This window comes from Canis aureus, chromosome 14 (assembly GCF_053574225.1).
Source record: "Canis aureus isolate CA01 chromosome 14, VMU_Caureus_v.1.0, whole genome shotgun sequence".
NCBI classification, from domain to species: Eukaryota; Metazoa; Chordata; class Mammalia; order Carnivora; family Canidae; genus Canis; species Canis aureus.
In genome coordinates, this window is record NC_135624.1 from 56,976,172 (window position 1) to 57,000,030 (window position 23,859).

General features: G+C 33.4%; 1 protein-coding gene across 24 annotated transcripts in view; it reads left to right on the forward strand.

Moving 5' to 3' along the window:
* Positions 1 to 23,859, forward strand: part of ADGRL3 (adhesion G protein-coupled receptor L3) — an 856,301-nt gene that overhangs the window by 791,777 nt on the left and 40,665 nt on the right. For 7 of the 24 annotated variants that reach the window (XM_077848148.1, XM_077848146.1, XM_077848150.1 and 4 more), the window contains 3 exons: positions 2,887 to 3,015; positions 7,658 to 7,675; positions 9,591 to 12,013. The exons of 2 other annotated variants lie outside the window; for them this stretch is intronic. In XM_077848148.1, the coding sequence (XP_077704274.1) occupies positions 2,887 to 3,015; positions 7,658 to 7,675; positions 9,591 to 10,390 (947 nt within the window). In that variant the 3' untranslated portion in view covers positions 10,391 to 12,013. Of the gene's footprint in view, positions 1 to 2,886; positions 3,016 to 7,657; positions 7,710 to 9,590; positions 12,014 to 22,930; positions 23,064 to 23,859 lie in introns of those variants that run through there. 15 more of the 24 variants (XM_077848154.1, XM_077848158.1, XM_077848153.1 and 12 more) reach the window with 5 other exon arrangements.

The window sequence follows — 23,859 nt, forward strand, 5'->3', positions numbered from 1 at the left end:
GGCACTGTAGCTTTGTAGTTTTTCCTGTTAGTATTTTATATATTTATCAGTGGAAAGTAACATCCTGACTGACCCATTGTATGATAAATTGAAGATCGGCCATCTGTCTGTGATAAAACCATTTGAATGTATATGTTGTACAATTTCAGCACTCATTGAGCATTTAATAAGTAAAAACTTCTGTGTTAGTCCTGTGCTGGTTCTTGTAGGATGTATGGAATACAAACACGTGGCTTATTTCCTAAAAGAATTGCAACCTTATAGCTCTAAAGATCTGACGAGCTGTATTGTCCTTTAAATCTAGAGATGTTCACTTACTCCCTTTTGAGGTTAAACTGTGTGTTATTTGGGGCGCCTGGCTGGCTCAGTCGGTAGAGCATGCAACTCTTGATCTGGGATTGTCAGATCTAGCCCCATGTTGGGCATAGAGCTTACTTAAAAAAATAAAAAACAAAATAAAATATGTATTATTTGATGATTTATTGTACCCACAAGAGCTGTGATTTCAAAAAAAAAAATCACTGTGGCCAAGAGTTTTCTTCTCTTTTTTTTTTTTTTTTTGATATTTTTCTACAAGTAGCTAAACGTTTTTGTTTCATTCATTCAAGATAGAGTACTTTTTATTTTGAGATAATCATAGATCCACTTACAGTTATATGAAATAATGAAGAGATTGTGTACTTTGTACCCAGTAATCATAGATCCACTTACAGTTATATGAAATAATGAAGAGATTGTGTACTTTATACCTGGTATTCCTCAATAATTGTTTAAAATTATGCTACAAAATCACTGCCAGGGTATTGACCAATATCTAGCAATCTTGCTCAGATGTCTTCAGTATTACTTGTATTTAATTGTATTTTGTGTTTGTGTGTGTGTTCAATGCAATTCTATTGAAAGAGTAGGTTTGTGTTATAGCACCATAGTCAAGACACAGAGTAGCTCCATAACCACAAGGAAACCTCATATTGCCTGTTATGACCATATCCACTTCCCTCCCACCTTGTATCTTTAACCCTGTCAGCCATTAATCTCTTCTCCATTTCTATAATTTTCTCATTTCAAGAATGTTATCAATATATATACTTATGACTGTATATACTTATATATATTATTTATAGACATATGGAATCATTTAACATATAACCTTATAGATTGTCTTTTTTACTCTCTATTATTATCCAGACATTCATCTAGTTGTTCCTTTTTATTGCTGAATAGTTTTCCATTGTAAGGGTATGCCATAGATTGTTTAACCATTCACCAGTTGGAAGATATCTTGCCTGTTTCCCATTATGGACTATTGTAAATGATGCTACATGAACATCCAAGTGTAGGTTTTTATGTGAACATAAATTTCCATTTCATCTCGAATGAACATCCAAGAGCACAGTTGCTGGGTTAGGTATGATAACTGCATGGTTAGTTTCATAAGTAACTGTCCAACTATTTTCCAGAGTAGCTATACTATTTTTTATTCCCCCAGCAAAGTCATGATCCAGTTTCTCTTCACCTTTCCCAGCACTTAATATCGTCACCAGTGGAATCTTCACTGTGGAGTGATACCACATTGTTGTTTTAATCTGTATTTCCCTAATAGCTAGTAGCAATTCTTTTCATGGGCTTATTTGCCACCTGTATATCCTCTGCTATAAAATGTCTATTTATCTCTTTGGCCCATTTTTTATTGGATTGGAGGGGGTGTTTTTTGTTTGTTTTCTGTTTTGAGGTTTCTGTTCTTGTCATTGTTGTTTAACTGTTGACTTTTGAGAGCTCTTTCTATGTTCCAGATACTAGTCTTTTGTTGAATCGCAAGTATTTGTGAATTTGTTTGCAAATATTTTCTCTTGGTCTATAGATTGTATTTTCATTCTCTAATATATATATCGAAGTCACCTGTGTTCAACCTATCTCAATACAATTTGCATTTTCCTTTCATCAGTCACATTTTCTTTGTCATGTAACATAAACATTTTTTATACATGGCTTAGTTATATTTAATAAAACTGTTCCTCTGATCTTTTGCTTTTTTTGGTTAAACAGTTTTGGAAGGTGGGAGGTTGCAACTCATACTAATAATATGTTAGGAACTAAGTACATCTATTCACAAAGAGATGAAATAATTTAACTTTGTGACTTTACTGTGCCAAAGTTCAAACAACCAGTTGGAAAATGGAAAATGGAATTATATATGTGCTGGATATTACGAAGTGAATCCATATGATTATTCTATCAGATTTGTAAATTCACCTAATTAGTATGCTTACTATGGTGTACTAATAAGAGTGATTATATTTTATTTTATTTCGACTTAAGGAATTCCTTTTCAGAGAATTTTTAAGAAATGTCAAATTCTTCTGTTGTGTCAACAACTGCTCTCCAAATGAGTGTTTTATCATAAATGTTGCCTTTTATTCTTTTTTTTAATTTTCATTGAAAACAACCCAGTGGTTTCTGTGAATGAGGGAATGTTTTGTTTATTTTGGCTTTTCTTTCTGTGTTTTAATTTTTTTTTCAGCTTTTGTTTTGTTTTGTTTTGTTTGTATGGAAAACTATATTTTGCTTTTTTTTAATTTTTAAAAATTATTTTTAGCAAGCATGGGAGTATATTCTTGCTTATACTTTGGGAAAGAGAACACCCTAAATGTGGCTTAATCAACATTGTAAACCATTTTCTTTCCCATTGACTCTCGGATATGTGCATTATTGGAAACATGTGTGCTTTAGTGGCATATATTTTTGAGTCTAATTAGCTGCCTGCCTGTAATCAGGACTATATCAACTGTTGTCATTCTAAATGTTTCCTTTCTTTTTTTCAAACACATTTGCCTGATTGACCTTTTTTTTTTTTTTTTTCTCTGTCTTTCTATGGGGCTGCTCCAGGAGCCATGGCTAATCATCTTATAAGCAATGCTCTGCTTCGTCCGCATGGTACTAACAATCCCTATAATACATTGCTTGGGGAACCGGCGGTCTGTAACAACCCTTCTGTCAGCATGTACAACGCACAAGGTGTGCTGGAGTTTATCTTAATTTTTTCAAGTGAGAGTCCCATTTTATGTAGCTTTTATGGCCACATTCTATTTTTCTTTCCTTCTACCCCCTTTTCTTTCTTTTGGAAGCAGACACACAGACTCCTTTCGCTTTCCACCCCTCTTGATGCTTTTATTTTCCATTTTCCTTAGGTTTTCCTTAGTAACAAATGGATTCCTTCCTTCTGATAAACAAATGCTTGATTCATCAATCTGTGTTTGTTTCTCTGTAATGTTATAAAATGTATTGTGATGTGTCAGTGCTTTTCTTGTTGTTGATTGATTTATATATTAAATATTTATGTATTTATTTTGAGAAATGAGATTTTTGCCTAAGGTAAGTAAGATAAAGGAAGACTTGATTCAATAGTCTTAATGTTAAAAGGTCAAGAACAGAATCTTTATCACGGCATGAAGCACACTCTAGGCACAAGGCATCAGTACTGGGGAAAGCAGTTAGGTCAACTCCATGGAAAATCACATTGAACTAAGCTGTGGAGAAAAGAACCATTCAATCTGCCATTGAACTGCACATAGCAAGTCAGGTTTGACACTAGCTTGCCATTGCCAATGTGAGCTGGCTCAGAAGGGTCATGATTTTTTTTTTCTACTGTGGCTGTGTGTGAAAAACAAGGCTTTGGGATATGGTTCTTCTGAATATCCTCCAGCTTTCAATGATATAAAAATTTAATTGCATCTCAAACAAGTAAGTGTAGATCTCTTTAAAACCACTTATATTGTAGGTGTTTAGACATGGCTTTACCTTTTCTAAGAATAAAAAATATATATTGGAGCACAAGAAATTAAAAATATTCATATCATTTGGAAGAGACCACAGGAAAAATCTATTTAAATGTTTCCTAAAAGAAAAGTCCTAGTTGGGGATCCACTTGTGTAATATTATATTTGAAAGAAAATTCACTGTAACAAAGAGGCTTAAGTGGTTCTTTGAAGTTGGATGTGATAGATTAGCAGTATTTAACTTTCCCAGGCAATTTTGAATAAAATTTCTATTATTCTCTGTGGGAATCTTTGCGTTTTCTTTTCCTTCTCAGTCAGAGGTAAAATATCAGTGTCGCGAGTGCGTAAAACTTGGTGTGAATGGCCATTCCATAAAAGTACGCTTGTTGCAGCCCTGCCATTGGGTGTCTAAAACCTTCTGAGTTTCCTAGGTGACACCTTGCCAGATCCAAAGGATGATTTCAAATTATTTCAAAAATACTGAAGTCAGTAATAGAGAAGTGACTTCAGGAACATGGTCAAACTGTTTCTCAGTAGGATGAAGTAATTAAGCGAACTTTTGATTTATCAAGTTTCATAAGGCCTGCATGCCTAAGAATCACAGACTTTTAGAATCAAAAGAAAAGATGGAGCTCATGAATCCTCTTCCCCACATTGCTGCCATTCTGTCAGCCTGTGCCTGTCTCCTCTAATGGGACCCTTCTCACCTCAGGATTTCGTACATTCAATTGTTGAAATGCTCCATTTGCTACATATATATATTTTTTTCCTTCCACTGAGCTGAAATTTGCCTCTGGCCAGGACGCTTTGATTTGCCCTCTAGAGCCCAGAAGAGCAAAGTATTCTTCTGCTCTCTGTGTCAGTCCTTTTAAATCCTTTTGAAGCAGCTCATCTGGCTTCGTTCAGTCCTCCATTTCCCCAGTAAAACAATCTCAGTGCCATCAATGTGAGATAGTTTCTGGGTCTTTCTTCACAGTTCCCCTTCTAAATTGTCTCTCCTTTGTCAAAATCCCTATTTCCTTGTGGCACTCCATGAAGTGTACATGCATTTCACAACACAACAAATGTGGCTTGACAGAGCAATTTAGCAGACCTTATGAAGGCTTGGGTTTTTGTTTGTTTTGTTTTTTTATTAAGCTAATTGACAGATAATTGTGTCATTATAAATATTTTACAATGTGCTGACATATTAGCAAGTTTTCAGTAATGTTTAGTGAAGATTTACACCATATCCGCAAATTAAACTGTTCTACGTTGTTCACTTTACAGGAAGAATTGTTAGAAAAATAGTAAAAATTGTTTTATTTAATGTTGTTATAAAACAAGTAAAAAGTTAGATAACCTCTTGTTCAGCTTTCTTAATTATTCAGTTATAACTTCTAATATCTTATGTAATGAAAAACTAACAATTATTAATCTCTATGTTTGCCCTAATTCAATATCTGCCTTCTTGTCTTATTTTCTTTTTACCAGTATCCTAAATTAGTGGATTTTTCTAAAACGGAACACTATCAAAGTGAAATTCTGTCAATGCAAAATTTAAAATAATACCATATAGGTATAAGGTTTTATTCCTGTGAAATGTATTCCCAGATATTGCTCTTAAGATTATCAATAAATACACAAAGGATTCTTCTGAATGGATTAATTGGGTTTTTTTTCAGTGAATTAAATAAAGTCTACTAAGTTTTCTTAAAAACAAAAGTAAATAATTTTATTAATGTTTTTCAGAGTCAGAAGTGAAATTGCTTAACTGTTTTATGTTTTAATATTTTTTAAGATGTTAAACTATGGTTTATGGTAGTGCTTAAAATAATTATTTTACCACTGACCAAAAATAAATCTTAGTGATTGTCATACTGCTACTAATCTTATGCTTTCAGATGAATGCACTTAATATTCTTACTGGCAAGGGGAAATCTTACATGAAATATAGGTGGCTCGGTATGTACTGGAGTGGTTTATGTTGAATTACCACTTGGTTCTGTTCTGTGGGTTCTCTAATTCAGTTGCACCAATGCCATCCAACCAAAGAAGCATTCAGATTTTAAGTATTCAGATTTAAAATATCCGTATTTGTTTGCAATGTCTTTATTTAAATATGTAAAGATGTGTTTATAGAGTTACTGAAGCATATAGAGTTAGGAATAAAGATGAGTAACATACTTTTATTATATTGGATTCAGATTCTATCTGTCGAAATATTTAAAACTTCATGCATAGTATGGCTGGACCATTATCTTCTTGTCAGTACTGGAGAATTCAATTTTTGTAAGATAAATCTCGCTATAGATTAACCTGTCAACAAGCCATAAAATAGAGAGGAAGTCATGATTTTACAAAATAATTTACATTTTAAAGTAATTTAATCCTCTCCTCAAACTTAAAGAAAGACATATCCTAGGACAGGATATAATGAAGAATACATTAGAGTCAGTAAAAATACAAGATTATATTATAAAATATATAAATAAGTATTCTGTTATGGCTTCAAAGCCTAAGGCTGATGTGAAGAGGGCATAGACGGTAGTGCACAGAGGAAATCTATGAGATTTTCTTTCTGATCTCAGTTCTGCCACTGTTAGCAGGATGGGGTTAGGTAAGGCTCAGCCAGTCTCGGCTGTAGTTGCTTCATCTCAGAAAAGCAGGGGTTGAACTTCAGTCATCTCTCATGAGCTTTCCAGTTCTAAAATCCTGTCATTTAAGGAAGGAGCCATCCTGAGCTTACCAACGATTTCCTTCTGTTAGTATACTGGTTTGGCTCTTCAATTCAAATTATTTTTTCTAAAGTTATTTGGAAACTTTAAAAGAACTTTCCCTCCATCTTGAAATACTGTCGGTCTTTTCTTAGAAGCAAATCAACTTTTAAGGACAAAAACCATATCTCTAAAGCAACGGTTGACTTATAACCAGTTGGAATCTCCTGAAATGAGCCAGCCCAGTGAGCTTCCTGGTTTTTATTTTTGTGATGATTTAACCGTCCTGTAAACAAAATCAGCAAGAGCCGTCCTTGATGACCTGATTAAAATATAAGTGTTTTTTTTTTAAATAATTTTGCTAGTATTGTTTTTTAAAGGATCGACTCTAAAAGTGTTTGATTGCAAATGGTTGTGCAACAGTCCTGAAGAAAATCCGATATTGATGATGGTATTTTTCTTCCCTTCACGTTGTCTTGATACCGAATAATGGTTGGATTTAACCTTTTTCTTTCTCCATAGTTACTCAACTTTTGAATAAGAGTTCCAGAAATGACAATTCTGATCAGTATTATTCACAAATGATAAGAAGCATTTGTATAGGTACAGTGGGGGAAAGATAACCTTTTTTACATGAAGAGAAAAGATACATAAAGGAAAAAACACACAATTATGGAAACATGAAACTGTGGGTTTTTTCCTCTATATACAAGCTAAAGCTTTTATTTTTAATTTTACTGAAAAAATGTAAAGTTAAATAACATTCCTTAGAAGCAGGTATGTTCAGACATACATACACATAAATATATGCAATATTGAAATTTAGTTGTGGGAATCGCCATGGCTTGCCCTTGAATATTTACTCTCCTTGGTTGGTGTGATAATCTTAACTTTAAGACAAATGTGTTTTTTGTTTGACATGTATAAACTGTACAAACGCTTATTAAAGACTCATTTTATTAGCATGTGTTAAGGGGGGTTTCTTATTTTCTAACTAACATTTCAGTATTTTTAATTATGATAAACCATGTAACACGGACTCATGAATTTTGGGGGCAGTGGAAATTATTTCCTTTGACTCTTTTTTCTGCATATCATCAATTTGCTTTTTACTCATGTTTCTTCTACTGTCGCTGTAAGCTTACTTGTTGTTTTTTCTTTCCTTTTCTTCATGCTGTCGTTTAGAGCCCTACAGAGAGACAAGTATGGGAGTAAAGCTAAACATTGCATATCAAATGTAATTTTTTTTAGTTCACTTTTATTGCATCACATATAGATGATGTAGTTATTAAAAACAGTTCATCTCACAATTTAAAAACTAAAGAGCCTTTGAATCGACTTATATAAATTTATGTTAATAGAGATTAGACGCTTTTGTTGTCTGATTCTTTTATTGTGTCACATGATCAACATAGTTGTTAAGTCTCATGTAATGTTTGTGTGAGTTAAATTGTTTTTAAATTAAGCATTTATTTTTGCTAAGTAATGCATAAGCTTTTAATTTTTATTAGTACATTCCATCATACAAATGTATGTCACATGCAACATGTCCACTTTATTTTACTATGGCTGTTTCCAACCTGTACCTAATGCATTGACAACAGAAATAATACACACGTTTCAATGCATCAGTCACTCAACCATAACCATCCAGCATACCATAGCGGCCTCCACAGCAGCAATCACCCATCACATATGGCCCTTTAAAGAGCATTTACTTTTATTTTTTCTTAACATTGTGGATTTGTCTACAAGATATCTTATAACATGAAAATAAATCGCTTCACCCTATGTCTGTGATGGCTGCTTTTTAATGAATATTTTATGCATTGCTGTTTTTGAAAAGCTATTACTTGAGTACAGCGTATGCATCAGAAGTCCATATAAAATTGATATATTGGGGACACTTTATTTAATCCAGCAACAAACTAATTCAATTTGATAAGCATAACTGCATCACAGATATAGAATGAATGCTATATTTTCACAAGTTAGAAGTGTATTGAGAAGTTTATAGAATTCTTCAATTAATTGTTCTGTAAAGAAATATCCTTTCTTATTTATGAGTATTGGTTAAATGTTGTGTCCTATTTTCTTTTGTGGTTGCATTTGAACTGATTTTGGAACTATAGATTCTTGGATTTCTGTTTATTCAAGAGAATGCAAATACCTTGAAGAAGCATGTGGTTAAATTTTATTTCACTGCAGCTATTTCTTCCCAGAATAAAATGTTTAATCTCCTTTAAACTCAAAGTTTAATATGCACACAAAGTCATCACTCATTATGGCATGGAATCTTTAATACGGACACTATGTTTTTAGGAATCAGATCCCTGTGTCTTTACACATTCTTTTGTAGTATTCCCTCCTGACCCTAAACAATTACTAATGGGTTTATATGTAGAAAAAAAATTTAGAAAGTAAATCCAAATATATTTGTTTTGAAAGTTCCTATGTACAAATTATTTTGATGTGCCATTTACTTGACTAAGCATTATGTCATGACTACATCACTCTGACAAATTTAACATAATCCTTTTGTGGTTTTGTTTGTAGGAATTAATTTGAATCTTACAAAGTTATATATCAAATTGTTAGAAACTGCTTGATTTCTTGTACTTTTGACCAGCATATTCAAAGCACCACACATGAATTATGTTAATATTACACCTAGTCTAAAGCTAAGACATGTAAAATTAAAGGTAATGAATTACTGAATTGACTTTGATGTGTATATGAATGATAACACCAAAATTTTGTGTTATTTTTTTTCTAAGTTATAACCAAATATGCTTCAGATAAAATCAGGCAATGTTTGTGTGTGTGGAAATTGCAAATTTATAGATTTTTTTAAATTATTATTTTCAAGATTTCTTTTAGATACTTTTCCACTTATAGGGTTTCTATCAATTGTCCAAGTGTATATATAGATATGTACATATAGATTTAATAGTATTTTCTGTTTATTTGCAAACATTTTATACTTAATTGAACATGCTAGCAATTTATACATACTTCATAGTCGAATGTTTTTGCTTTTGTGTGTGTGTGTGTGTGTGTGTGTGTGTTCTCTGGCCAATTGGATGTAAATGTCATAGTGTTTTGTAATCTTTTTCAGAGGGGCTTCTGAACAATGCCAGGGATACAAGTGTCATGGATACTCTACCACTGAATGGTAACCATGGCAATAGTTACAGCATTGCCAGTGGTGAATACCTGAGCAACTGTGTGCAAATCATAGACCGTGGCTATAACCACAACGAGACCGCCCTAGAGAAAAAGATTCTGAAGGAACTCACTTCCAACTATATCCCGTCTTACCTGAACAACCACGAGCGCTCCAGTGAACAGAACAGGAATCTGATGAACAAGCTGGTGAATAACCTCGGCAGTGGGAGTGAAGACGATGCCATTGTCCTGGATGATGCCACCTCCTTTAACCATGAGGAGAGTTTGGGCCTGGAACTCATTCATGAGGAATCTGATGCTCCTTTGCTTCCCCCAAGAGTTTACTCTGCAGAGAACCACCAGCCACACCATTACACCAGAAGGCGGCTCCCCCAAGACCACAGTGAGAGCTTTTTCCCTTTGCTAACCAACGAGCACACAGAAGATCTCCAGTCACCCCACAGGGACTCTCTGTACACCAGCATGCCGGCACTGGCTGGTGTGCCTGCCGCAGAGAGCGTTACCACCAGCACCCAGACCGAACCCCCACCGGCCAAATGTGGTGATGCCGAAGATGTTTACTACAAAAGCATGCCAAACCTAGGCTCCAGAAACCACGTCCATCAGCTGCACACCTACTACCAGCTGGGTCGCGGTAGCAGTGATGGATTTATAGTTCCTCCAAACAAAGATGGGACCCCTCCAGAGGGCAGTGCAAAAGGACCAGCTCATTTGGTCACTAGTCTATAGAAGATGACACAGAAATTTAAACCAACAAAACTGCTAACACCTGGTTGACTGTTCTGAGTTGCTATAAGCAGTGGTAATAATGTGTGTACTCCTAAATCTTTATGCTGTTCTCGAAAGACAAACTCTGAGACTTTTTTTTTTTTTTTTTTAAACTGGGATTTTTAGGTCAGCCCAGGGGAGAAAGATAACTGCTGAAATTCCCCTGTGCCCTCTCCTTTCCTGTCTTTCCCCCTCAGATGGAGACTTCATTATGTTAATGAACGAGATATGAAGAAAATGGCGCTCATTGTGGCCTTGTTGAATTCTGTTGTGTTTGTTCTAACATCTCTGATGCTCTGTTACTATCGTTACAAGGACCTGATTTTTAAAAGGCCAGAATGGTTGTTTGAAATTAGTAACAATGCTGCATCTAGATTGGAGTGCTGCACAAACAAACATAAAAACAAAGCAAAACTGTATCACATAGTGGTTTTTCGTCACTCACAACCTGAATTCACCACAGCCGGGATAGCTGTGGAATACAAAATAAAACAACAAAATTAATACTGAAATGGAGGGGAATTCTAGAATTATATGCTAAATGCATATTTTACGATTTGCTGTATTAACTGATGATAAAACTAATGGCAGAAAAAAATTGAACAATTTCTATGTAATGTACAGATACTAGCATTGCACATATAGTCAGCTTTCTGTTCCTCCAGAATTTGAGTCCTGTTAATGTAGTGGAAAAAAAGAGATATTTTCTTTTTCTTTCGTGCTGGTCTTGCAAGTTTGTCTACCAGTAAGAGAGCAAAGTTTCCTTCCTTTCTTCTTTCTTTTCTTCCTTCCTTCATTTTCTTTCCTTTTATCTCTTTTTTCTTTCTCTTTTTTTCTTTCTTTCTTTCTTTCTTTCTGCTTTTTCTTATTGCTTTTTTCCTTTAAAACGTCACCTGGCAAAAAAATAAATAAATAAATAAATGAAACTATCACTTTATAAGAATCATTTTCTAGTAATACAAACAAATTATTTTTTACAAAAAAAATAAAATAAATAAAATTAGACTTCCTTCCCTCACTATATATCTTTATTCAGTCAGAGTATTTCCAGAAGCATTTTTGCAAATTAGAGCAGGACAAACTTTTATGTTTACAGCGCACATCTGTTGTAATGCAAAGCATATTTGGCAAGCAGTTTATCACCAAGACAGTAGCTATGATTCTAGAAGTCAAGAGGTGTCAATAGAACTAGTGGGGCTTCTGCATGTGGAAAAAAAAAAAAAAAAAAACGATATCCCATAGGCGTTAAAGTGCTGAATGCTCAGTCTGATCCCCAAGTGGGCACCTGCACTACCAATTTTTAAAGGAAATTCACTCCCTTGTAGTAAGAAATGAAAGGTCAAGTTATTTTGAAGTGATTTTTTTTTTAAAAGACTCTTCTGTTTATTAACAGGAAAATTTATTTATTTGACAGGATTTTAAGTAATGTAGGAATACAAGAGGTAAATTAGCAGCACATATAATTTTTTTTTAAATTTATGATCCATTTTGTATGGTCTCAAAGTTGGATGACCTCATTACTAATATTTGTTGTAAAAGTGAAACTTGTTTGCCAACCAATAAACAACTGATTGAGATTTAGAAGATATTGTTTTGATGTATGTACTATATGATTAATTATTCTTTTCATTTTTCTCGTCTTTCTTCTGTTTTCCTTATATATACTTTGCCAATCCTCTATGGCCCAAAGGAGCTATGCGAAAGAAATCAAATCTGCCTAGATGGATAACCTAAGCACAAAATTATACCGTTTTTGCAGAGAGAGTAAACCAGGAAAATAGGATGGACACGTTTATGTTGGGAAAAAAAAGATATATTACTCACTGTTAAGCAGGTTAATATATGTTACTGTGTGCTTATTTTATAAAACAGCTGCAGTCACTATGCCTGCTATAAAAACCAGCTTCAATCAGAGATTTAAGTATTGAATTGGATGAGTGGGTGGGTCACGTATTTTCCTTCCTTGTAAGTTCCATCTTGATGGTAGAAATTTAAAGTCACTCAATTGGCTAAAAACTGCCAGAATAGTGGCAAAAAAGAATATCCATTTTATAAAGATAATAGAAGTTATTTATGCTAATTTTTCTTGTCCTCTATACAGAAAAAAAGCCCTTTCAAAGTAACTTTGCAGATCTCCAATTACTGAAGAAGCTTTACCAAGAGTGTCTGTCTAAGGATGGAATCCCTTCTAGAGCAAAGTCAGAATGAATTTGCCAAATTATAATTTCTCTTATACTATGTGATAGTCCGATGATTTGTTTTTTTCTTTTTTCTCCCAAAATCTAAACACCACCCATCTATAAATTAATTTCCTAAATTAAGATGAGAAGGAGTAGTTTACAGAATAGCCAGTAACCTATATATAGTTTAAAAATATAAGACAAAAAAAGATTTTCTATGCTGGGCCAGAGTACATCAAAACCTTAATATCACCTCAGAATATCTTATGCATCATTCCTTTTTGGTCACTTAACATAAGTATTTTTTAAGTATCTGGATTTTTTTTTTTTAAGTTGCAGGAGACCCGCAAGCTTTACTGGTAATTAGGTTCTCACATACCACACTATGGCAATATTAGCACCTGACAGGTGGTTAGCCTATCTGTTGCATAGAGTACATCTGGCAATGAAAGAACCCTTTTTAGACAAGTTTAAGGTAACTTCAGAAACACAGATGTGATCTGTGGATTATGAGCACTTATGCTTGTTTTGCCAATTCAACAGAAATCTATGTGAAAGCAGCTCTGTCGGTAAGAAGCTAGTTTCACAGAACAATGGGGAAACTACCTCAACTCAGCTTGCTGATGCTGCCAATTCTGATTTTCTGATATTGCTACCTCCCTGCCCGTTATCTCTTACGTTTCATTACGTGGAAATTTGAAACAGGTAGCCTCCCCAGCTTTACATAGACCAAGCTGAGGAAAATCAATTGAACACAAACTGATGCAGAAGGCGATTTAGTACTGTCAGTTACTACCAAGCTCTTGAATCAAGATGAAAGGATGAGATTTTAAAATTTGAGTACATCAGAATTGTGCTTTTAGAAAGACTTAAGATCCCAAAGACTTTTACAGAAAGAGATTGTTCCCCCAAGTTTTATGCCACTATAATACAAACAAAACTGTAGATAAAGGAGTTAATTATGTATACATTTCAATAGAAATTTGTGTATATCTAACATGTATTGATTTAGTCCGTTCTACACTAGCAAGGGTTGAATTCCTGAGCTTGATTCTTTCCCCATGTATTTCCTTCTGTAGCTATTGAAAAATTAATAATTTTAAATTTTTTCTTGTTTTTTTTACCACCTTTGGTTGACTATGTTTCAGTACCCTGTGCCATTCATGACCTACTTATCTGCATATTTCTGATGTGTTTATCTGATTTTCTAGAGGTAAATTTTCATCAAACAGACGTACTGTACAAACATAGCACATAACTGATAGCTGCGAGTTAAAGTTATGCCAATGAGACAGACTCAATTATTATTTCCTAGTAAAATAATATTTTTATAATATTTTACTCTTAAACTTCTTTTTTTATTTTTGAGGTCTATTTCTATGGTACTTTATCAGGACATTAGCTAACAAACCTCATGTTTAGCTGATTCACAGACTATTGGATTGTTGCACAGCCCATGTTCCTAATTGATATTTATGGAGAAATCTACATTTTGTGAGGGAGAAATAGGTTTAACTTCCATTAAGTTTTTTGAGTATCCCTCTGGTTCCACTCTATCAAAGTTAAAAATACCATAGTTGAATAATAAATTGCTATGCTAGAATAATCATAATGACAAAAAAGCTCTTGTGTGAGAACAATTACTTTGAAATAAAAATAATCAGGAAACTGCATTAATCAAATGATGATGATGGAAATACCCTTAACTTCCTGTCCAACAAATTCACAAAGACTCTAAATTAAAGTGTGGTTTATGATATGTATTTTTAAAATTCCCATTAACCTAAAAGTGTCAACATATTGATAAAAGATCTTTAAAATTTAGTGTTTTAAACTTAGTTGGTATGATGAAACTTTTCATGGTAATGGAGATAAACATATAAGAGAATTGGTAATATTCACATAGAACCTGTAGACTTAGTTTTACGCAATATCTTCAGCTTTTTCCCCACACATGTTCAGATTGATTGACTGGTTTGATTACTTTAAAAAATGACATTAAAAAGGTTAGATTGACTTTCTGCATCATAGAGACCAACAGGGAAAAGAAAAATAGTTTCTGGGTTGTCCAAGATCAACTCCAATCTCATCAATAATCATCTCCTATTAGTGAAAGAATAATCTATCTTTAGTTATTCATTTGTACTGTACCAAAGTGCTACCGCTTGAGATGTTTTTGGAACAAACAAAACACTATAGAACTACTGTGAATGTCAATTCAGATTTAGAGAGAGAGAGAGAGATAAATAAACCCAAACCCTAATTCGATTTTGAGCAATTCTAAAAATATTGACATGAATAAATTTTCTTCTCTAACAAAAGTATCTGAGATAAATAACGATTGTACAATCTTCCTAGTATATTGTAGTACCAAGGTATTAAGATTTAATTAGTTCATGATTATAACTTACCGCATAAATACTTGCTATGCATTTCTAAAAATACTTTAAATATTTCTTATGTTAGATTTCTGTGCATTAATAAATTAGGAACATGGAAGCATAAGAGTGAAGCAGAAACATTACAAAATATCTTATAGAAGCATTTTTGTGCAAGTGAATTAATTCAACGTGGAGAGATTCTTTGAGATCATAAAATAGATTTGACGGATCCCAACCATAAATTCATTTTTGAAATCACCAAATCCATCATTTTTAAGCCATCTGAAAAATATTGATAAATATCTGAATTTTCACTTCTAATTAAAAAGTGTTGGTAGCTGCTTCTTTCCTGCCTAGGCCAGAAGAGGAATCTTTTCCTATTTGTTAAATATCCTGTTTACTTCTACTTACCCCTTTGTTTTAAAAGTGAAATAAATCTTTAAATTTCACCTATTCACATACTTACCATACTTTGATTCCTTTTATTTACAGCTGCAGAGGAAATAACTTTGTGACTTTTGCAATGAAACAGGTAGTTATTATGGTTTTGCCTATTTTCATTCTTAATAAAGTTGTTGCTATACCCTCTTTCAAAAACTGAAAAGTCAGCACGTCTCTAACATTTAGGACCTTTAAGTTATTATTCAGATGTCTTCATTTCAACTATGTTTTGATGTTTCTTTCTCTCTATAATACGTGACACAAATTTTTCTCATTTACTTTGTGTCCCATTAGAGTATTTCAAAGGTAAATGCAAACTATGATGTTTAAGAAGGCATGTGAAAGGCGAACTTTGACTTTATATGAAGAAGTCAAGGAAGACTATATGAGGAAAAAAAGCTTCCATTTGGATAACCAGATCTTTTCAATCACAATATGAACAGAAGAAGGGCAGAACCAAATTGGCAGACTTCTGGTGAGGTAGCAGGACCTAAATTAGAATTACAAAGAAAAAAATTCCAGGAAAAAATAATGAAATCGTTCAGCGTGATAAAAATCTTAGTGTACCAAATGCTACTGATGTGTTCAAATAAAATTGAAGTATACCATATTATAATTTTATTCTGCTAATTCCACAGGGAACTCTAAACACTTTCCACACCAGATATTTCTTGTCTAGCCACACCTTGTCTCAAGGAAACATGAATATTTTATAAATATTTCTGAAATACAAGTATTTTTGCCTCAAGTCACTTTCACTCTCTAATCTGCTTACTCTATTGTATGCCAACACAGTTAATGCTACTAGTAGCTTTGTACCTTTTAGAGCTTTATTATGGATCTTTCTAATAAACATTAAATTAATATTAAATTGGAATTATGTACATTGTGCAAGATAATTCATAACCAAGCAAGATTCATATTACAGGATAATCTATTATATCTATGAATATTACATTGAGACTGAACAAATAATTACACAGCTAAAAATATTACTCTCAAGTCATCTCTCTCTTCAATTATTGTAGTCAATTCGTTAAATTCTGCTGACAGTTGTATGACCTGTTATCAAAGTACTCCATAATCCAAATGTGTCTAAAAGTATTCCCAATGCTTCTTTCATTCTAGAATGCTAAAGTTTGAAAGAAGAGGAAAGGAAAGCCGACTTCTAAGGATCTAATTTAGATTAACATTGCCATTCAGAATGAATAATTTTGAAATGAGAATGTTCCACTCTGTGAACTAAGGTTATTAAAGATTTACAGTTAGTCCAATATTGGAGGATTTTAAATTTTAAAAGAGTTAAGTTTTTCTCAATGGCCCAAGACTGCAGAATTTCACACTACATTGGCAAGGAAATGTGTTGAAATTCCATACCTTAAGTAACTTTTTAAAGGTTACAAATTCCCTGATTTTTCTGAAGGTAAAACTGGCAAAATGATCCTGGCTTCAAAATGAAATGGCTTGGTTGACTTCGAAAATGTTTGGCAAAAATTATGAATGTCATCAACTCTTTAACAGTAGGTAGAGGTCTTTGTGGGGGAACTCAGGATACAGTGACTAGAACACAGTGTCTTCTTATGCTGACCACTGCCGAGTCTTCTGGAGCATTTTCAATGCCTTGAATTTCAAGTTGTCACAATGTCTTATGTTTTGAATAACATCATGAATCAAGAAAGATGAGGAAAAAACATTTAAAGTTGGTTTCCATGCCTCATTTCAGAATAAAGATTTCCTTTACCATCCTAAGTAATAAAAGATGATATGTCTTGAAACAGCTGTAGACAATCAGAATGTGTTCATTTATAAACAAGTCTTTTTTGTATATTCTAGCACTAATCTTTGCCTATGAACTACAAAATCAATACCCATAGAGTCAGCTTGATTTCCTTTCACTGGGCTTCTGTGAATGCATTTGGAAGTAGAAGGATAATCCGGGAAGTTTTTCCATACTGTTTTCCCACTTGCCAAACATTAAATCTAATTCAAGATAAATCTTTTAAAAAAAAGTTTGTTTTTAAAAATAAGTAAGTGACTTCTCATTGATAGGAACAATTTCTTTTTTTTTTTTAGGAACAGGAATATAGCTATCACAGGCTCTGTTCTCTTACCATTCTCATATAGTTACAGGTGGAATTAATCTCATCATATACACCTACCAGATTTATCTATTGGATTTTTTTGCCCTTGTACAATCTTTCCAGACTTTTTTTTCATAAATGCTCTGTACAATCACATGTAAAATCATGAGCTACAAACCTCAATAAAAAATGTCAGTAAACAATAAGTGATGTAGTCACTGTTATTATATGGGAGTACCAAAACTTTGGTTTTGGGACAGTATTTCAAACTACAGGATAATTGAAACAGACTTCTAATATATTTCCTGGCTATCCCCACACCCTGCATACATTAAAAGCAAAATTCCAGCACGTTTTACCTTTTAATGTTTTCAGAGAACTGCCACCTAAGGTATCTATAAGGTGATTTGCTTGTTCCAGAAGGATAGGAAGTTAAAATAAGAATTTACTGTTTGCCCTTCAAGTTTGCCCATACTGAGTTATCATCAAATGTAGTTATATCTGTCGCCTAATCTTATTTCTCCTCATCTCAAACTGGGGGACTGGTGGGTCAGTTATGATGGTCAGTCATCGGTGAACTTCTGTTTCAAAGGAGACTATGGAGCTCTGTGCTGTGACATGCCTTTCTTCTTTCGGATAAAGAGCACAATCAGTACATGTTGTGGATCACAAAAAGGCAAACATCATAGAATCACCATTTTGTAGTGTCAGGGACTCTGATCATTTAGTTTACTAACTCTTAGCATCAGGAAAATTAACACAAATAGCAGCTGGAAAGATCTAATTCAGGTACTTCTTTATAATATTGAAAATACATTTTCATAGGAATATTTGCAAAGAAAATCAAGAGCAATTATCAGATTCTGAGTGCCCAGGGTGTACCTGGCACTTTGAATTGGCTCATTTAATCTTTCTAATAATATGGTGAAATGGATTTATTTCATGTTCGCTTCACAGAGGAAATTTAAATTCAGATTTGATAGTCATAGAGCTAGTGAATTTTGAACCAAAATCTCACAGTCTAAAGCCCATTTTTATTTTTAACAATGTTATGCTGCCTCAACTAAATGACTAATTGAAAAAAAAATTAACCCACCCCTTTTCATTTAAATAAAGATGCAGGTGGGTAACAGACAGCCAAGAGACTGTTGAAAAAATATGGATCCCACTTTTAAGACGCTCAAAGTTTATATAAATTCCATTTAACTAGGCAATTGAGGGAAAGATTGAGGGAAAGATTTCACCAATTCTGTATCTGAACAAATTACTTTTCTAAGAATAGGTTTCTCATCTCTAAAGTAAATACAATATTTTGTATGTGTTATATAAGTATAAAAGTGTATTATATATGTTATACATACATATATGTACATATATACATATACACATATGTATATTATATATATACATATATATATTACTTGGCACGCATGAAGCCTTTATTTAGAAAATTCTGAAACAGATTCCAAGTTAGTATGTGTGTGTCTTGTTCGTATTACTACTCCTCCACTCCTACACCAGTACACATAATGGATAGAGAATAATAGTATAATTCTGAGATGCCGGGGTGGCTCAGCAGTTGAGCATCTGCCTTTGGCCCAGGGCGTGATCCCAGGGTCCAGGATCAAGTCCCACATTGGGCTCCTTGCAGGGAACCTGCTTCCCCCTCAGCCTATGTCTCTGCCTTTCTCTCTCTCACTCTCTCTCTCTCTCTCTCACTGTTGTCTCTCATAAATAAATAAATAAATAAATAAATAAATAAATAAATAAATATCTTAAAAAAAAAAGAATAGCAGTATACTTTTAAATCAAATTCTAGTTAAAGTTCTACTCTGATCTATGGGACTATTTCATCCCATTGTCAAAGCAGCATAAATTTCTAGGTCTTTATATATGCAATCTCTCAATCTTTAGTCTTCACACAACAGTTTTACCAATTGTATATCTAGCGATCAAATACAGCATTTTATAATCTGCATTCAACAGTTCTTATTTGATGGGGGAAAAATTAGTTCTAAGTTTAATTATACCTGAGAGATGCTAGATTAAACAAAGTAACAGATTTTTTTTTTTTATTGTAGAATTTCAGAGAATACACTGCAAAATTCCAAGGGTTATATTACACTGTTTCTAAAATTACCTGGCCCTGGGGGCCTCCTGGATGGCTCAGTTGGTTGAGTGGCTGACTCTTGGTTTTGGCTTAGGTCATGATCCTAAGGCCATAATCATAATAGATCCATAATCATTAGATCTATTCCTGTGTTGGGGCTCCTCAGCAGGGTGTCTGATTCACTCTCTCTCTCTTCTTTCTTTCTCTCTTTCTCTCCCTATCTCCTCCTGCTTGTGATCAAACACTCGCTCTCAAATAAATAGATAAGTTTTTTTTTTAAAAAATCATCTGGTCCTGAAATCCTCAAGGAATCTAAGGAGCAATACATTGAGCAGTATTAATCCATGAAACTCAGTTTGTGAAACACTATCCAAAATTTTTTTCTTACAATTGAGTTTTTCACTTTTTGTCTGAGTATTCTATGTCATTGAAATGCTGGAAGTGTGACTGGGATCTCAGTTTCAAACAAGCTCGCACATGTCTGTATGGTCATTCCACCCACTACCAAGGCTCTTACATGATCTTTGCCTCTTCTTCAGAAACACATTATGCCTTACTTAGGGTTTTTTGCCCCTAGGTAGTGATTTATGGACACTAGGGAATACATCATAGGAAAGGATTAACAAGAGTTTCTTTTTGTCTCAGGACAATCCAGAAGTCCTCAATTTTACAGAAAAATACATCTATAAATATTTTGGGAAGTACATACAAAGTGGATTCTCAAAGTTGGTAATGAACACAGTAGAACTGAAGCTGAAGCATTATTGTTCTACTCCATCATTTTATGTCTAAAATAACATGGTAGAGGGGAGGCTGTGTGTTTCTGTGTTCGTGCCTATATGTAATTGCATGTATATGTAAAACACATGCATATGTCTAGTAATTGCCTATATGAAAGATCTTAGCAAAGTGGAGTTTTCCTCATTAACATTTATATATAACACACTAGGACTATTTATTAGAGAAATTTAAACTAATTTTTTGAGTATGTAAAAGATCTAATTGTTGAAGTGAGAGATACTGCCCGTCTTCTATTTGTATGTAAAATGAGACATAGTCACATAGATATGGCAAAAAAGTGGAAAATTTAAAAATGCCCAGAAAGTTGCATCATTTTGAATTTTGTAGATAAATGCATTTCTAAAAATAACAGTTATAATTAATTGTTTTATTACAATACTAAAAAGTTTACTGACAGTGAAGAATCTTGTCTCAGTATAATATCTAAAGTCAGCTCACTTTTTTCTACTTACCTGGAATGCTTCATACAGGATTTATTCCCAGTCATGGCATCAGAAAATGTTAGCGTCTTATCCAAAAGTATCAAGAATGTTAACAGGCTCCAAAGATTTTAAGTATAAATTGAAATAAAAGATCTTGTCTATATTGCTGATTGTATGTTGTGTGTTAAGGTCAAAACACACCATGGTATTAAACACAAATTCCCACGTACTTAGATAATCCTTACAATGAACATGATCTTTCAGATAATCGCAATTCTCTAATAAAAGGACATATCTGAATCTTCAAAATAAGATATATATATTTTATATTTCCAAATGGTGAAATCATATCCCAAAACTCCACTATATTTTTATTTCAGTGTTCATGCTTTGCTTATATAAAAGAATAATTATTTTATCTTCAGTATATACTGTCAATTCTACCAGTTAAGTCATAGTCCAGAAATTAAGAGTTATTTTTAAATATCGAAGGAAGAAAGGTAGAGTTAATAAAATATAAGCCTCTTGTCTTGCATTTTATAGGTCTTAAAGCTAAATGATTTCTCACAGTCTTGGAAATTCCTTAGCACAGTGGTAATTGCCACCATTTCATTGTAACTGATGAAAACAGAATTCTATTAATTCTGTTAATGCCGAAGAACACAATAAGAAGAGATAAAAACTGGAAAAAGAATAGAAACTTTCCTTTTAAGCTCAGTCTTTTTTAAATTTTTACTTTTAAGTATAAAATGCTATTTTTCTATAATCTAAAATTTTAATGTAATTGTTTTATAGTTATAACCTAAATACATAGTTTATGTGGTATATAAATTGCCTAAAAGGTTAAAAATAATAACTAATGTTTGGCTTTAAAATTCAAATTGGAGGGCAGCCCAGGTGGCTTAGCGGTTTAGCACCGCCCTCAGCCCTGGGCGTGATCCTGGAGTCCCACATCAGGCTCCCTGCATGGAGCCTGCTTCTCCCTCTGCCTGTGTCTCTGCCTCTTTCTGTGTGTGTGTCTCTCATGACTAAATAAAGTCTTTAAAAAAAAATTCAAATTAGAGTTCAATCTAAGATTGAGAAGTCAAAACTCATCTAAATCCCTGTGTAAAACACACTAATTCAGTGTAACATTTTAGTCATTTATTTTGAAAAGAGAATATTAACTATCTTATTGTTTTTGTGTTATTAAGAGAGTCAATAAAATAGTTCAGTGTTTCCCAGGCTTGGCTTCAATTAGAATCACCTAGAGCATGTTAAAAAAAATTTAAAAATAAAAATAAAAAAGAAAGCCCATTCCTCACTCAAAAACAGTTAAATCAGGATCTCTGGGGGTGATGCACAGGTATAAGTTAATTTAAAACTCCACAGGTGATTTAATGTGCAGTTTGGGCTAAGAATTGCAGAGTTAACTGTTTAAAAAATATTGGTTAAGTATTTTCATTAATCATGTTTAAATATACAACTTTGTTTTTAATCAGAAGATATATGAGAGAGAATGAAATAGAAAACTTCTTTCCTCAGATGAGCCTAGTTAATCACCTAATTATGGTTTTCCTCCCAATTTTTAAAGATGGATAGTATATTGTTCACACAAAATTCAACTAGATTCTTAACTGTATCTTTCATTGTTTAATTCATGGAACAAAAATTCTTATTCAAAATATGTGATTTCCTATCACCAGTTTGAGTCCATAAATATCGTAGTAAAAAAGAAGTCAGTTATTAATTTTACATCAGGCAAAAATCACAGACACGTATCAGGAATTGTTTATACAGAACAAAAGCTTCTTCAAGTTTTCTCTGGACATTTGACTATTGTCAGACCACATATCTATGTGGTTTTTGGCACAGCGTCATAGCTATCCAAGAGTCTACTTCTTGTTAAAGTGAATTGCCTGTAATTCAGAGAGTGCAGCTACAAGTTGATGGAAGGTAGTCTTTTAAAAGTATTATTCAAAATGAATAACAAATAATAACTTGAGTTTCTTCAATATGGCTCCCAGCTTGTGTTTAGTTTCTATAGGTTACCCAATTCATATTGTTATTTTTACGTTTTAATAAACAACTAATCTTGATTCCTAGGAGTTTCTCTAAACAGGAAGAGCGTTCAGGACCCCATGGAAGGTAAGAGAGAAACCAATAACAATTCATTAGAGAGAAAAACTACCCCTGTTGGGGTGTCGTACCCTCTAGACTTCTCCAGTGGTTAGCAACCATCCACCGAATTAGTTCATCTAAATCACCTAGCTACTTAATCCATAACTTTCATGGATAGAGTGATGGAGTGTCAAATAAGCTTTTACTCTAGTGACAACTGGCCAAATAGTAACACCTGTTTGGAGAACTGTCTCCAATAGGCTTTACCCAAAATTAGTAAGAAGAATTCCATGATCATCTATGTCTGTTACAATCATGGAAAAGGACCACAGAAAGAAACCATTTATCAATTCATGTGGAATTTATATGTTATCCCTGATACAGAAGTAGTAAATACCAAAATCTGATACTCATATTTTAGGAGAATCTAGAGCCTTGGCTCCTTTTTAAAAAGTGTTATTAATTATTGAAATAGAGTTGACATACAATATATTAGTTTCAGATGTGCAACATAATGATTTGACAATTCAATACATTTCTCAATGATCACCAGAGTAAGTGTAGACACCATACAACATTGGTACAATATTATCGACTATATTCCTTATGCTGTACTTTTCATCCCCATGACTTGTTTTATAACTGAAAGTTTTACCTCTTAATCCCCTTCATCTATTTTCCCCACCTCCCACCAGAAACTTCTTTGATGACAGCTACTTCAGTTATACAATAAGAGAAAATACTTTACATGGGAAGCAGAAATGTTTTTTGTTTTGTTTTGCTTTTAATTTATTTATTCATGACAGACACACAGAGAGAGGCAGAGACATAGGCAGAGGGAGAAAGCAGACTCCCTGCAGGGAGCCCAATGTGGGACTCGATCCTGCAGCCCCATGATCACACCCTGAGTGGAA